The following is a 17,206-nucleotide window of genomic DNA, read 5'->3' on the forward strand; positions in this document are numbered from 1 at the left end:
AATAAAATTCAATAAGACAACATGGCCAAGAATGTGGGATTTGGAAGTCGTAACGTCATCGACTGGGCAATTAAAGGGAATTATAAAGCCATGTAACTTCTGTCGGAGGTACAATTTTCCTCTAATGTTGTGATTTCTCCTTGGAATGGCTCCGTGATTTAACTGCCGTGTCTTGTAGACACAGTGATGATTCAGAAGTTATGACGTCATACACAACCACAAAACAATATTAGGGGCAGTGGCGTAAATTTGTGCCGGAAATCGGGGGGGGGGAAGGATCGCGGATGGGGAAAGGGGGGTGGATGACTTGCCAGGCCATGAAAATTTGAAAGGGGGGTGACACCATATGACTGTATGTGGAGATCGATGTTCAAAGTATTGATGTACATTTGTAATTTGTATTCTCAATGGCATATTTATGGCCTGTTTGCCTTTTTGAGCAATATTGAATGCATTTTAGTCGTTTGAAGACTGAAAACTTCTCCACAATCCGCTTTTAATTTTTTTGCTCACCACAGATAAGTGGGGGGATGATTCAATAGCGCCGATACATACCTCCCCGGGATTTACGCCCATGGTGAGGGGTGTCACTTGATCTGCCCATTCTGCCTAGTGAGCACACATATGCTTAAACAGCCGTCTGTGTGAAAAAGTGCAGCAAAATCCTACTTTTTGTATTACTGTACAAGTGCAGAACTTTTGTCACGTCGCGGGCCTGTTGAATACAGCAGGTAATATTATCCCTTATGATAGCAATGGATCGTGAGGGGGTATTGGAATACAACAGTCGGCCGGCAAAGGCTGGCTTGTCTGCGGTTAGGGCTATTATGACACACGCTCAGGCTAGGCACACTCACGCGTGCAACCTGCATAGAATCTGGGTTCATGCGCCAGTACAGTTGCAGATAAGACTCCAGTAGTATAGTGATTATTCACTCGATGACTCGCGGGGATTGGAATCTACTCCTGCTATTGCTGGTCTGCACGAGACTGTTAACTGGTGTGATCCTTCAAGTCACTGAGACAGCCTGCGCAGGAATTGCGTCCGCACGTGCCACAGCCGACCAGGCAGGTGGTGAAGAGTTTCCGCACGAAATCGCCATAGCAATCCTACACAGTGCTCGTGACACACTGTTTACCATTTCAATGTGCCGAGTGCACTTTGTTTTTAGGGAGATAGCGAGATTTCGCTGTGGATACAACAGTATCCCTGAACCAGGAACATGGACCCTGCGTAGTACACATGAATTCGACACACTGCTATAACTAGAGAGAAACTGTCCTGCCAGATTGGACTACCAATCTTCTTCTTGGATAACAGAGCACTTCACAGAGGTGTCAATTTTGCGTCGTGCAGTCTATGCTGGTGACCATTTCCACGTGCACATGTCTGTGACGGACACCTTCGATTTTGACCCGTCGTGGCACAGGTGTAATAGCCGACGCGGCAGCATGTACGCCGTGGGAGCCACCGGTGCGGCCATGCCGACCGGCTTGGGCGGCTTGTGCATTATCTCCGGGCCGCTACCGGAGCGACGGCGGAGCGAACCCGCTCCCAAGCCCCCCAAACATCTGTTCCGGTTGGGATCGGTCAGACGGGTCAGCATCGGACCAACCTACGGCCATTCAGAGACGATGGTACACCCCACGGAATTAGAAGAGGAGGAGGTAGGCAAGCATTACTTGACAGTTAATGATACTGATTATTGAAACAATTAACCCATCTGATTGACTTAGGCCTAATTGGGGCAACTTAGCCATGCATTACTTGAAGTCAATCATAAGTTGGAGTTTGGGCCTGAGATCTGTGGTCAATGTATTAGGCAACAAAGTGCATGTCCGGCATTTTATACGGTAGGAATTAAATGGGCACTTAACTGCTTAAGGACGTAATTTTGGTGAGGGGGTTGGCAAATATGCCGGAGCTGGACATAGATTTGGGCTGGCATCTGGGCTTTAGTGGGTGGCAACACTTTATATTGTATTCGGCGTCGCGCAAGGTCACACAGGAATGCCGCTTCTATCATAATATTTAGCCAATTCTATGGCAACGATAATTCACAGCATTGTGAGAATCACTCATGCGTGCCTGTGTTGAAACGCACAGATGAGTACATGTATATTGTGTTCTCCTACATGCCTGCTTTTATGAAAAAAAATCCTATTACCGTATTTTTGTAATTCTTTGGCAGATACCATTTTAATATTGCACGCACCAGCCATCGTGACACTGCACGATAGCACTTTCATTCGGAATCGTTGTACGCCGTGTGGAAATACTTGACGATTTCTAAATCGTAAACATGTCACTCGATCGGCTTAACTTTTTAGCGTGCTCAACCACGTACCCGTGTGTCATATTGCCTGCAGTAATTTTATGCTCTAGCCGGTTCTGTTAGTGCATAATTGCGATGCACGTGGATGGCATGAAAGGCCTGTGGAGAAATCTATTCAGAGCCATGTTGAAGAATTCTATCAATCGCGTTTTGTTTACTTTAAGCCCCACACATACTATTTATGGGAACAATAGTCACATAAATAGAACCAAGATAAGATTCATCAAGTGAAGTAACTCTAGGTCATGTTGGAAGCGATTTTCTGTGTAGGAATGTGGGTTATGTTGACCAACATTTCTCCTCTGTTTACAAATAATGAGTTAATGATTGATTAACACATTGAATGCACATACATGTAGTTTTAAAAAAGAAAAACAGTGAAACTGGAGGAAAAATCGGTCGGTGCAATGACATGTAAACTTCAGTCACTGAGTGTGAAAGACCTATACATCCATGAAATAACGCCTGCGTTCAAAATTATGCATAGTAAAGTAGCTGTGCAATTCTGACAGCAGCTTTTCGTGTATTGGCCGTCATTGTAATGCTTACAGGGCGTTCGAGCTTGGAACAAAAGAAAATCGAATGTGTAAAGTACATACAACGTCCTGCAAAGGGAAATTAGGCCTGTTTGTACATGGAAGGTTTGCTCGTCGATGAAACTGTAAAGAACGCTAGGCTTTTTTCCCCCAACGTTGGGGACCAGGTGAAACATTTAACTGTTGGCCAAAAATATCAAAACGCTGGGTTACAAACTGATAGTACAAATAACATTTTCCACAACCGTTGGGTACATGAGACGAGTTTGCTCATACTTCAGGAGAGAATCAACACGGTTGGATGATCTGTTTGCCCAACATTTAGGCGTTCACCTGGTTCCCGACGTTAGGCAAAAAACTTGAAAAGCTGTGCGTCTATTTTGCTGTTTTGGTTAACAATTCGATTTCTTACCGACAAAAGCCAAATGCTACCCCCATTTTGTCTTTGCGATATGGGGTAATTCACGGAGACCTTGACTCATACAGGTTCAGGGGAGAGACAGCGCTTGGATTTAGAATATGTCGTTACATTCCCTCAATTATGTTGGATCCTTGTGATCATTCATGATTTTCAAGCCGTTTCTTGACTGAGAGCCAGTAACGCTCTGTTGATTGATTCAGATTAAGTACGCCAAGATCGTGGAATACATTACATCATGGAGACATAGTTCTGTGCTTATACATGCATCAACTAAATCATCACAGAGAAATCCCACAGAAAAGTCTGAAAATTGACAGCCGGGTCATGCCTACATGCCTCGGAAATTCTAATATGATGAAATCAATACTCATAAGAGTCCACAAGTCTTCTACTTGCATTGATTACTTGTTCATGTATGATTTCGTTAGATTCCCGTCTTTCAGCCTGCAGAGCCTCTCGACACAAGGCAAGAGCCTCCCATCGTCCGAAAAACAGAATCGGCATGCAAACCTGTTTCTATCTCTGTACCACCCCTGTGTAGTCCGGTTGTCCTTGAAACACGAGAAGAACATCTTCCGACGCGTGTTTTTGCACGCCATGGCAAAGAATTTATCGCACCGAAGCTGCACCGCAATAACACGGCTGGCCACGCTGCATTGCTGGCCGTTGTGGTGGGTTGACGGCCTCCGAGATTGATTGTAATTTCAAATGATTCAAGAGCTCAGCTTCATTTCTGTATCATAATTTTTACGTTTTCCGGGGGCTGCGGTTTCTCATGTAATGTCAGGCTTGTATGTGGCTGACCGTAGACGTTCAATCATATTATTACACGCGGTGAGCATGTTAAATTTGAAACACGCATTTTTCGCCCGACCCTAATTTGCAGGAAATCACAAATGGGCCCTTGGTCAGATATTTCACGAGAAAACGTCTCGCCATTATGATATAACCGTCAATCCCACGTAGAGTTAGACGTGCCGTTACCACATTCACTCGAAACCGTGACTGATGTCTGTTTTGAGTTACCCCGACAGTCACGAATCCTCCATTTTCTTTGCACTTTTAATTTGCTCGATCTCTCGAGAATGTGAAAGGTTGGGAATCCCCATCAAGCATAATGTTTACAAGTCCTGAAAATGTGTACGCGTGAATGCATTAACAATAAATATCCTTGTCTTACCCTTATGCATCCCAGAGCGGAAAAAGTCAATACCTCTCCTCTGGAATGAACATATACGCCCACGTAATCCATCCCCATGTTGTTGGTTAATTGCTTACGCTGTTTTTTTTAATTAGGCTGCATGTTTACACAAAATCGGTTCAGTCCATATGGATATTTGAGAGCTGTAGGATTTGATTGAACTATGTCCACGTGGCGATCTTTTTCTTACCGAAAAACCCCAAAGAATGTTATGAATGTGATACCTGGATGTGAATGTAAGTGCCCCCCATCTTGTATTTTTTATCATTAATGAGTTGGTTAGTGTTTATTGCGTTGATATTGGGTTTGTACCCAGATTCCTGAGGTATTTTTTGCCAGAAATCTTCCTGAATCCATCGAGGTCTCTGTGTGAGAAATGTGCAGCAAAGTAGTGTATCGAACTGTTGAAAGGGCGCAAAGTTTAGAGTTTGCTGTCCAGTATTTTTCGGCAATCCGTCAAAATTATCCCGATTCTCACGGATTTCGAAAGTTTTAGGTCTCTAGTGGTTGTTTTTTACATGAGGATTATTGTTCTTATATTCCTTGATGATTGCTGTGTAACACGAGGCCTATATTGTAAAGCTCTCGTAATCACATCAACTGAATCTTAACAGTTTCATCTGTTGCAACGATTCATTTGATGAACATGAGTAATTGTGAACATGAGAACCAGGCCCAAACAAAGGCACCATCAAAGGGAAGTCTCTAAATCAGAGAAGCAAAGCAAACAAGATGCAAAATGGCTGAATGCGAATCCGTTTTCACGAGATAGGAACACTGCCTAAGGGAGTAACTCAAGGCGAATGCAATATTACAGATCATGAACCATAAATTGCATTCAAACTCCATGCAAAGCTTACAGTTTTCCTGCCTGTTGAAATTTTACTGTGACTACTCACAATATTATTGCAATAATATTGCAATTATATTTATCATCTTTGTAGCTTGCACTGTGAAAAATTTCCCAACCATTTACTTTATACACCCGGATTGCCAATGATTTCCCGTAAAACGTGTACGGTAAGTGTGATTGAAAATTGAAGGGCAAATTCACGGAAGTTTACGGGAAACCATTAACCGGGGCTTGCATGTACATTTTACGGGGAATCGTCACCCCTGGCTGCCGGGTAATTTCCCGTGAATTTACAGAATTTTTTTTTACAGTTTTCGCCATACGTTTAATATTGTTTTAGGAAAACAAGAGTGAAATCATACAAGGAGAGATACATGTAGATCCTGATCTTGATCCAACCCGTACTTTTACCCCGTTGCGTTACAAAAAAATGGAGGACAAGTGGGAAAAACCCATAATATTCGAGAAAAAGGTTGTTCGACAGCAGTTCACTTTCAGATTTATTGCCACTTTGCCGGTTGACCTGTTGCTGAAAATATGCTTTTCTCCAGCAGGGCAAAAAACAATTAAATAAAACAAGATACTAATTAAGCATGTCATTTTTGTAAGCTCGCGATTGGGGCTATATTCTATTCATTGTAAATTAAAGTTTTAATATCTTTTTTATTTGCCGCTGTACATGTCTTCAGGCCAGCTATATATAGTTCGACAGGCTCGTACAAAATAAGTTCTCTGTGTCCATAACAGTGTCAGCGGTATTAATGTGCCGTCAACCTCGTAGATGTTCTTTGCTGTCGTCTTCATCATGCAGAATGCATACTTCTCTGCCTCAAGCGCGCCGGGGACCTGCAACATGAAACGAATTATTCTTTTCCCTCCAAACATCGCAGGCTCTGAAATTTAATATTCCCAGTGTTTGAGCCCTAAACCCTTTTCCCGGAAAAAATTATTATGCCCATCAAAACGCAGGTATCCTGAAGATTATAATTGCAGTTGTCCTGAGACCATGACCAATTTCAAACCCCTTTCTTATAGCTCAGTGCTCATTGCAAAATTTGGGCGTATGTGAGCGGGCAAAGAGTCATGCAGCTAAAGTGTGCTTTGTTTTGTGTAAAACATCGTATCGTACGTAGTAGACTTCCGTTTATGAATTATTTCATCAATTCAGGTCCTCGCGACCGAATAGGATTTAATTACGTGAACAGGTCGAGGGAGGCTTGTAGAGTGCTAGGTCAGGGTTTCGTTCGCCGAATAGCTATTATTGTTGTACCTTTTTATTCTTGGAGTGAATTGTGTGGTGAGAACCTGCTTACATCTGTGCCCAAGTTACCATATCGGATTTATTTAGATTGCCACGGGATTCAAAGAAGCCTGCATTTAAAAACATGGTCGCATCACTCCCCAAGACACATTAATTGTTCAATTCTGGATCCAAATGTGCAGTTATCTTGGACACTATCCAACACTGATCGACACGTGCTCCGTGGTAGCTAATAGAAAGTGCCCGCATCTCGTGATTTTCTAATGCATCGATTCTTTGAAAATGTCTCTTTATGTAGCGTTCAAACTTAATTTCAATTTTTGTTTTGCCTTTTTTGAACGGTGTTCAGGTGCCTTTTTATGTTTTGTACTTATACGATTGTCCACATGTATGATTGTACATTTTTTAGATATAGATATTTCAACACAAGACTTAGTCTTTTCCTAGAATTTTGAATATTTTGCAGTCGTAAACTTCCCTTTTTTGGTGATTCACTCTTGAAGTGAGTAGCACTCGGGCCTGGCAGCCCATTCTCCCACATGTTTTGCAATTCAAATTTCGGGTTCACAATTTGAACAAATATTCCGGGGGGAGCTATTTGAGATTTTAATATAACCCGTGTGACTTTTCTTAGAGGTGAGGCGACATTTTAGTGCTCTCTTGTACGCTTTTAGAAGGATAGACCAAAATATGTCTTTCTCACGTTATTTTAAGTCAAACAGTACCTTTTGCTTCCTTTTTTGGTGTTGCATGGTCCCCGTTGGCCCCGGATCCGCTGTTATAAAAGTAAGAGCAAGTTCACGTTTTACAGGCGTGCGCTTTGCGACGCAGAAAACTAAAAAGAGACGTAGTTTTTATACATTTAGGAGGAGTAGACAATTGCAGAAAATATGTTTCTAAGAAAAGATTTCCAGGTACTAGGTATGTGCCGCAGTTCGCTAGGTGGTCATTGGTGGTCTCCCTGACAGACTAGAAATTAAGGTGCGCACGCATCTTCCTCGTACGCGCAGGTCAGAAATGATAAACTTAGGCCGTTTCCGAATCACTATTGCCTGCAATTACACACGAGTCTATGGAAGTGGCCGCGGCCAGTTCCCATACAGTCGTGTGTAATTTCAAGCCGCAGCGAAATAATTCGGACGAGGCTTTATTTTGTTTTCTCACAGGAAAAATTTCCCAAACTTTTGTATGTACCTTTGCTCCTTTTCAAAATAGATTTCCGGGAAAGGAGGATTAGTGTTGTAATGGATGACTCATTTACGTTTTGTGTTCAAAATGAAACTAAAATGAACAGAATTTCACCTTTTTTTTTCAACATATCGACGTCCTGGTACTTTGTTCAAATCGAAGGTAGTGTACGACTTATGGGCAATGCTGCACTCACGCAAAAGCCTATTTGAAGTGTAGCGGAGGAGGGCGTTGTTTGGTCAACGTCAAAAAAAGTTTGTGTTCCCGAAAATGTACCCACTTCAAATAACGGCCCTCCTGTTTCATTCTTCATAACTCAAATAGGTTAAACGGTCCTTTCAAAGACTTGTTTCAATAACTGATTATTAATAATTATAGGGATTTTTTTTTTCAAATCTGGAACTGAAATTACGTTATTGCGGTTGGACATTGTCTCGTCTAAAAATGCACGTGGAAAAACGTACATTTGGCCCGTAACTTTTTAGTCTCATGTCATGAATTTATCCTTGTGGAGCTTACATTTGCCGTGAATCATTTTACCACAACATCCTGGAATTTATCTTATAAATTCAGGGAAGGTTTTGAAATGAAATTTAAAAAGCTATGTAATGAGAAATGGATACCGCGTGGGGCATTTCTGACAACTTAAAGTTGATATAGGGGATGATTTTTTTCGTCTGCCCTCATTTATCGCTTTATCTGCGTGCGATAATACACTCTCAATAGAATGTTCAGCTGTATGTCGTTTCAACCACAAAATGGCCTTCGTGTTGGTCCGATAATCTTCAACGGCAAAAGTCCTATCAATTGGTACTATCCAGTTTTCCCCAGCACAATGTAATTTAGACAGTTTATTGTCCATAATAGCGATGAGGTCCGCGCAGGGCCGGCCCATTCATACCAGCCATCCATTGTTTGCCACTTCGTGGTCCACGTTTTTTTTTACCCTTGCTGTATGTGGGGTTGAAATAAGTTGATTAAAAAAACTGTTTTCGCAGCCTTAGTGTTTTGATTGTTAACATCTTGGGCCCCCAGTGCAGGCTAAGCTCTTCGGGGGTGGGGTGTACAGAGCAGTGGCCGTCACAACTTAAGTCGCCCTGAGACCCTACAAGTGAGGTTTCACCAGGTATGTGGAGGTCAGTGTAGTTGTGGTAGTTGGCAATGTTGTGGAAATTCACCTGACGCTACACAGCTCGTCATATCGGGAGAAACGCTTGTTTCAGAAAGATTTATCGTTATTTAAGGGGGTACATTTGGACTAGTAAATATTTTGTGAGTGTGGTTTGTGTGCATGTGTGTATGCAGGGATAGTACAAGGAAAATTCGATTATAATGTACATGTACATTGTAATTGAATGTAGGTTAGAAATTGTCGTGTGGACTCGCATGTGTCCACACGCTATTTTTCCTCCCTGGAAGACGGCTTCACAGGCAAAGTGGGGTCAGGTTATTACCGTGGGAAAATGAAGAGGAACAGTTGATCGTGAAATGATCATCACAAATCAAGCTCGAAAGATTCATGAAAGTGGGAAAAACAGGAGCATTTTCCCCGACCATTATGAGTATAACGGTTGTCCAAACTAGGTACATGAATGTGGGGATATTTAATTGAAAAAAAAGTATTTGACTTTAGCAAATGTTTCTCCTTCCTCTTTGACCATTGGATCCCAAAAAATAACCCCATTAACCCCTAAATGGCCCACCAAAAATTCTTGTCGATAAAGAAAAACCAAATTGTCACCAATCTGATGTGGACAGATTCCCTTAGGCGGCGTTGCCTGGCCAATTCAAGTCGAAGTTCAGAAACAAAGTAACTCATGAATACGTGTTTTTCATGGATATTTTCCCCTTGCATTGGCAATAAGGAGGCGCTTACTCAGACCAGTTGGAGGCTTTGCGTGGTAGCCATATTGCGGGGCAGTCGTTTTGTTCCACAGGGAAACGTCCTTTGTGCATACTCCGTAGAACAAAAGCACTGACGCGCAAGAATGCAGCCATGCAACCCTCTTTCTATATATACTTGTCTAGATACAAACATGTATGTATCAGTTTGTTTAGATTCAACGGAAACAGAGAAATCAGTGATGTCACATCACCCCTTTTTTGAATGCAAAGTTACCTTAATTCATTTAGCGACATTCGTCTAATTGACATGAGAAGTGCTTTGATTTCCCTGGGTAACGTGGGTTTTTTTTTTGGTTTTTTTTTTTTGTTTTTTTGCCAGCATCACATGCCTCTGTGTATCTATTAAAAGAGCGGTTTAACTCTAATCATGCACGCTGGTGTGTTCTTGTTCAACCTTGGAAAAAATACCTTCTTTACACAAGCCAGCACACGGCCTCGATAGGAATTAGGACCCCCTTTTTGCCGATAAGTGTGAGCTCATCTTGATCAGAGGTCTGCCCCTTTGTGTTTGCTCCTCAGTTTTGGGTGCATTTTGTTCGCGCTGTCATAAATTACGCCAACCCACTGGGGTACTTTGTTGGACATTTCGGTCGACAGGTTCATGTCGGCCGAGCGCAGACATTGGTTGTGTGATTATATTTACTAGTGAGGGTCACTGGGGCAGTGTTCGACTTCGTGTTTAATTTAGCACTGCACACTTAATTCACCATACGTCAAACGCCAAGTAACCGGATGTTGTTGAATAAAAAAACTGACATTAAAGGTCAGGCTAAATGATCTTTGTATCACAACGACGTGCTCTCAATGGTGTTTGTACGCTTTTAAACAAGGTCAAAGAACTGTCATCAGACGACTGCAGTGATCAGATCTCTTCTCACTCGCAGTAGGCGATGGATGGCGCCTAGCATTTCTATGGTTGTCATTTAATATACTTTAAACACTCACTCAATTTAATTAACTCGAGTCACCAGGAAGTGATTCGTTAATAGTTAATGGTTAAGCGGCAAGAATGATACCTAACCCATTTAAATAACCGGCCTACGTAGGAGGTAGACGTCACTCAACCTGAAACCTGAGTAGTTTTCTTTTTATTAAAAAATTCAGATTTGTACCGCTATTAATTGAGTCAGTTTTTATCTTCACCGTAATGCCCGTATTGAGCGATGGCATATAATTTTTTCTTTGTAGGCATGAAAATGTGCACTGGAACGCATAGGCTAAACAAGAGGAAATCAATTCTTGATATATTGTAATACGTACACTCAAGCCGAAACATCGGAGTTGTTTTTAATAGATATATAAGAAATTTACAGCTGCAACAAACAATACGCGTTCTGGTGTTGCTTGTTTCAAGTGTTACCAAACTGTTTTTGACTTCACTTTCTAGAAAGTAACCCCTCTTTAGGCTGTTTGTGTTTCGGTCGACGAAAAGGGCCTTGTGGCCAAAAACAACTCTCGTCGCGTGCTATCATCATCTTTGAGTGCACTCGGCGGAAAATGGCAACTGATAAAATAGCCTTTCTCCCTGTGTATATACTGCGATGTCAGGGCATTCAACCAGGTCGCACGAAGACTGCCAATACTGTACTCATGGGCGTTCTAACTTGTCTGTGCCCTTTCCTTGAAATAAGCTGCAAAGATTTCTTTTTGTGACGAAAACTTGCACATCCAGAAAAAAACAACAACTAGGCCTATATACAGATTTATTATTGACGCACAGGCGTACTTGTGTTTGCCACTTCGACAACACCGGGAAGGTGTTCTGTGCGACGTTGGAAGCCTTGAAAGGCGATAAATCTTACGGGGCTGTAGAAATGATTAGCAACTGAGATAGGTGCCAGCTTGTTGAAATGTCACTGAATGGGCCGAGCCAAGAACATGGCATATCGACTCATTGATTTTGATGAGAGACTCAGTGTGAGAATTTCAGCAGTAGATGTCTGCTGTTCGAAATGATTTTTCTATGAATTCCAAAGAAACGAATGAATTCTATCAGCATCATCTGGTCGAAGCGTCATACAACTTTGGGATGAATTTTAAATTCGGCTGCTTGCGTTATAGAACTAAAACTTATTTCAGTTGTGTGAAAAGTTAAGTCCGTAGCTAGAGTCAAGTAAGACAAAGTTTTGCAAAAATGTGAACATCTGGTGTTAGACTTTGAAATTAGAAAGAATTCCCCCAAACGCATTCATTTTAACAGTTCGGAAAGGGAGGATGAGAAAAGACGAGGGACATTCCCACGTGTCGAGATGGTACCGCTGTGAAAGAACTCTCTCGCATTGTTTGTTCTTTCTTAATATATTGAAAGTCGCCATTTTCGAGGTATTACACTCTTAAAACATACCTCGAAAATGGAAGGTACTGTAGTTACCAGGATGAACTTCGATCTGAAGAGGTCCTTTCGAGACGTCCGCAGGAACCAATTTGGATTCGACTCAGTGAAATAGTCCAATCTTCCTTGGTGCCCACAGCTAATGAACCAATCTCCTCTGACGTCATCGCCGATGATGGTTCATTTCTGACAAGCTCTATTAAAATCGCAGTCAAGAATGCCAGATGAATTGCCCCCACGTCTGGATGAAATACATTCCACCACAAGGTGTAAGCACTCAGTACCCTGAAAAGTATTAAAATCCCCTGATAGGCTATTATTAAAATCCCAACCATGTCTGATCTTGAAGATTCCGGGTGATTTATACTAAAGCTCGGAGGTTATGTTCAAATTGAGTTATCCGCTGCTTGGTACCCATGTAGGAATAAGCAAAGCCTCAGCTATTAGCTAGATATTTCAAAGATCTTTTGTGGTCCGTATACATGAGAGTAACACCTATGCACTGCAAAAACTGTGATGTGAAATTGATTTTAATTTAACACCCTGCTTGCTGCCACCAGAGAACTACGCCCAGTCTTGTGAAGTCCCAGGGTGTGTATTAACATCACGGTTTTTGCATTGTGGTCTCCGAAAAACGTACTTTCCTTTTACTTAAGTTTGTAACTGGTAAGATGAGGTGCAAGAAGCAGGTAGCATCATGTATTTAGTGCTAATGTAAGTGTATTATTCTGTGACATTTTAGCATTTGACAGTGTACTTTGACGTTCCGTTGGTACAATTTAGGACTTTGCTGCAAGTTAAACTACTCCAGCCGACAGCTGGATTTGAATTCGATAAATGGTAGATAACTTGACAGGTGAAAACGGATAGCGATGTCTCCCCAGTTGAGTTGTTAAACCTACCCTCACGATGTCACCTGTAACCTTTCGGATGGTCATTGCTCCTCGGCAGGGGTTGACAATAACTGAAGAATTATCTCGCGTTGGTTTCGGCTGCTCATTCAGATCCGAAGTGAAATAGAACCGATAAGCAATATTGACGTGAGGATTGCCGGCCAGTAGAGCGAGTTAGCAAAAGCAGTTGCCGCATTCGATGTGCTTGTTTTTGCCGTTTCTGTCATTATTCTCTCCTTTCCTCTTTTCTAATTGCCCTTGAATGGTCACATGTTCAGTCTATAAAGGGAACTGTTAAATTGAGTGCACCCTGCTTGCAACGTTTGCGTGCACAGGACATGTAAATTATCTCAAGATACGATGTGTTCCGCATTATCCCTCAGACTCGAGACATGCACGAGCGCGGGTATCGCGTGTACGTGTAGGGAGCGCACGCCCATGTCGTTGGTCAACGCAACGAAGTGCCTCGGGAGTTTGCCATAGCTCGTCGCCGTTTGCAAATAAGGCATTTGCGGCCAGTCGAATCGTGAGCGGAGCTCCAAAGACCGGACACTGCCTACGATTTCCGCCATCGTTATTTCCATGGGTGTGAAAGACGTCTTGTTCGACATCGCAGCAGTCCGTAGTATTTTGGTGGATGGGCGTTTATAGACCTAGCAACCTGAAGCAACAGGTTCACATAAGATGAAGGCCCCTGTACAAAACTGGTATACCTCGGAAGGGACGGAATGGGGTCGTCACGCCACAATTGCGATATACATGAGTTACTTAAACATCCTATCTAAACAGTATGAGCCTCGAGCTGGACCAAGAGAAGGCGCAATTTTCTTGGCAACGGTGGCTACTTTGGTCGGAACTGAACTTCGCTGGTTCATGAACGACCATGAAATGCATGCGTTGCGGTCGCATCGCTACCAACAAAATGAACCTTCTCGACCAACATGGCTCTTTTCAACAGATGAGGGGGTGCTTCTACTCGAGGCCGATATCGTCAACTATAAAGTGTGAGAATCACTGGTCACTGATTGGCTTTACCAAAGATGAAGATGAACACTTGAATGCAGCCTCACGCCGCGTGCAAACCGTGCTGGGTTTGACGATTGAATATTTTCTCAATATTCCGTGCCCCGCTGAAAGACAGACACATCTGAAAAACATCAGTTGGATTCACCGGTTCAAAATATTTTTAATTCAATAGCATTGCAAGTCTGTGGTCCACATGGCTTTGATTAAGACACGAATCCTCACATTTGTGATCTCTTGAAGAAGGCAGGGTCTTAAGCGCTGCTCGTGTGTAAAGTAGGTACGTATATTAAATAAAAGGACCTTCTAAAAAAAAGCCCGCCCAAAATGACAGACCATCACTGAGTGTGAAAGCGAAAGAATCCCTTTCCTTTTCGCCGGACTTTGGATATTGGCTTGTTTCATGCTTCCCTTGCGCTTTTAAATTACGGTACTACGTTCAAGTCTTCTTTGCAAACCGATTAAATTCCCGGGACTCTATAACGTGTCGGTCTGTATTGGTTAGGCGCTAGTGACGAAGATGGCTCTTCCAGTTGAGTTCCTTTCCTTTTTACCCAGCAGGGCGATTGTTAGAAAAAGCACCGCATCTCGGTGTTTGACCCGTTCTGCCATTCAGTTTGTATCTATGCCTCCTTCCAAATGTGGATAATGTGCAGGACGACATCATAGATCAGAGTTGTCGCGGGAGAATAGTATTGTTGAATTAGCTTGTTGTTCACTTTTTTTCTTTGATTGTATTCGCTTTAGAAAAAGCCTATTCTCACACCTCGCGACAAGAATGTCCCGCCCACCGTTTCCTCAAGTGGGTATTTCACAGTGCGCCTTTCAAGACCGGAGGCGACGGAAATTGCTCTGCTCTTTTAGCAATGACCCCATACCACGCCATTGCGAGCTGTACCTTAGTGAAACGCGAGCTGAATTGACAAGCATCTGCCGTCCGTGGTTTTAGTTTCTTTTGTCACTCCGAATTGTTCGTCCAGAGGAATGCCTCTCACTTTGCTTTCGTGTGTTAAAGTCTGATGTAAAGACAAAGCCAGTCAAAGCCTTATATAATATCGAATGATGACCTTCGGTGACGTTCGTTAAAAGTCATATTCACAAACCTTGAACCGTATTCACAGACGTCGTATCAAGAACTCAATTTCAAATGCGTATCAACTTGTATCTCGCACGTATCTCGTCCGTGCGATTAATGAATGCTGTAAGACTTGCGTGCCGTAGCCTTTGTCGTATGACTTACACATGTAGCTTATGTCGTATCTACGGCATGTATAGGAAACTTCGAGTGTCTGAAAAATGGTTGGAAAGTTTCTATAATTTATCGCTTTTAGTTGAGGATCTTGCAAACTATAATGAGTGTTTAAAACCCTGTCGATTGGCTGTATATTGCTAATACGTTATTTATGGGCATTTTTCTCGCTGTATGCTTATTGAAGCTATGGGTAATCAATAATTATACGTGGGACAGCATTGTTGCCTGATTTTCAGTGAGTACTTTTTTAAGCTAATTTTTAACTATCGATGTTTTAAAACTATTTGTATCTAATTTTTAATTAAGTAAATTTTATCTTTCTCTGTGCCCTTTACTAAATACAAAGGCATGTTATAAACTCGCGTCGTCATGTTGTAGTGGGTCTAATGATCGTGCAGTTCTTCTCTTCATTGTGTAAGATGAGGGGCTCTTGCTTTCAAGTGTTTGCTTTTATATGATTGATGTGTCATCTGAAAACGCTCTTCAATCCGGCGTTCGTTGATTGTGATAAGTGGGCATTTTTAATCAAACAAAGCAGCAAAGAACAAATTTGCTACTCGTGCATCTTGCTTTGCATAACAGACGAGCAGCATGTTTGGGTCTCGGCCTTGCTTTATCATTCAGTTTTCGACAAGATAAGCTGTTGAGCATTGATCCGAAATGACTCGGAGATATTTACTTCTGACGATAGACTGCTGTACCTCGTCCGCATCGTCTTGTTTTCCCGATAAATCTCCCGTTGGCGATATCCACCAAGCTGTCTCCAACGAAGAATTGTCTTCTTACAGCAACGGCAGAACTGACTTGGGTCGAGTTGTATCGAAATATATAATAATGAGCCCCGTCAGTATTTCAAAAAAGCAAGGTCAGTCGAGAACAAAAAACGCGTGTGAGACCAGCGTCTGGCTGCGCTGATGGAGCAGACACAGCGCGCGCGCATTGCTGTTCCCGAATGACCTCGGACCCGCTTCATTTTTATTTGGGTATGCACTATTGGAATACCGAAATCGCTCATTGAAACAAGTCATTTATCTTATTTTGTGAATGTAATACCATGGCATTTGAAGCCGTTATTGTAATGCTTCCTTGAGTACACTCAACATACCTGTCAATTTCCATAATGGAAAGGAAGTACCATTGTACATTTCTGTTTGCACTCGTTCTATGTACGCATTAATAAAAAAAAACAGGAAATCGAACTGCACTGAACATCGGACGTGTCTGAAAATTAATACATCGAATGAATTTCAAATGGACTTTTTAAACGAATACGTTTCTCTTGAGGTGAGACCTGACGAGAAATATGACATTTTTTAAACAAGGAGATTTTGGAATAAGAGCGCTTGGACACAGCTAATGCAAGACTTTTACTCGAGAAGTAATTGAACAAGAACTCAGGTGAGGGTCTCGGTAGTGAGTACCACATCCCACAGAATACTTGTTCAATTCTCAATTAGACGCAGATGCAAGAAATGGTCATATGGTCACGAAAGGACTCTAGTTGAGTTGTGAGTCGGAGTCATTGAGCAACTACATTTTGGACGTCTTCAGCATGCTCTTTGATCAAAAACTTGGCTGCCAATCATAGTCGTCCGAGGTCTGAACACGCAAAGACAAAACTTCTCGGGCTTAATATCTATAGCATTGTTTAGCATGTTTTATGTACTTGGCAGTCTCAAAAAGGTACTCGAGAGCACATCTCTCTCTCTGAAGAGCGTCCAAAGGTTGAGGACTGTCTCTTGCGTGGTGAGAGACTTTCAAGACGGTGTAGATAGTCAAGACGCGACACAGTCTGTTTGCAGCGCCGCATGTCTCATTTGCACGCTGTAATCCCAGCGCATGTAATCGCGAAGGAGAAGATAGACTTTGAAAGGCTCGTTGACCTCTTATTGTCCGTCCGTAAGGAAATCACCCCAGAACTCAAATGTTTAAATGAAATGAAATAGTAAGGTAGAGAGAAACAGTGGCGATGATTTTCCTGGCATTTTTTTTAATTCTTGGATCC

At 42.2% G+C, this 17,206-nt stretch overlaps 1 protein-coding gene across 2 annotated transcripts in view; it reads left to right on the forward strand.

Annotated features, from left to right (window-relative positions):
• Positions 1-604: 604 nt before the first annotated feature.
• LOC147797066 (uncharacterized) overlaps positions 605-17,206 on the forward strand; it is a 73,941-nt gene continuing 57,339 nt past the window's right edge. The window contains exon 1 of one of the 2 annotated variants that reach the window (XM_087144273.1): positions 605-1,668. In XM_087144273.1, the coding sequence (XP_087000399.1) occupies positions 1,387-1,668 (282 nt within the window). In that variant the 5' untranslated portion in view covers positions 605-1,386. The remainder of the gene's footprint in view (positions 1,669-17,206) is intronic. The other variant, XM_087144272.1, reaches the window with a different exon arrangement.

This window comes from Acanthaster planci, linkage group LG12, assembly GCF_054643075.1.
Source record: "Acanthaster planci isolate LZ-2023a linkage group LG12, COTS_SCS, whole genome shotgun sequence".
NCBI classification, from domain to species: domain Eukaryota; kingdom Metazoa; phylum Echinodermata; class Asteroidea; order Valvatida; family Acanthasteridae; genus Acanthaster; species Acanthaster planci.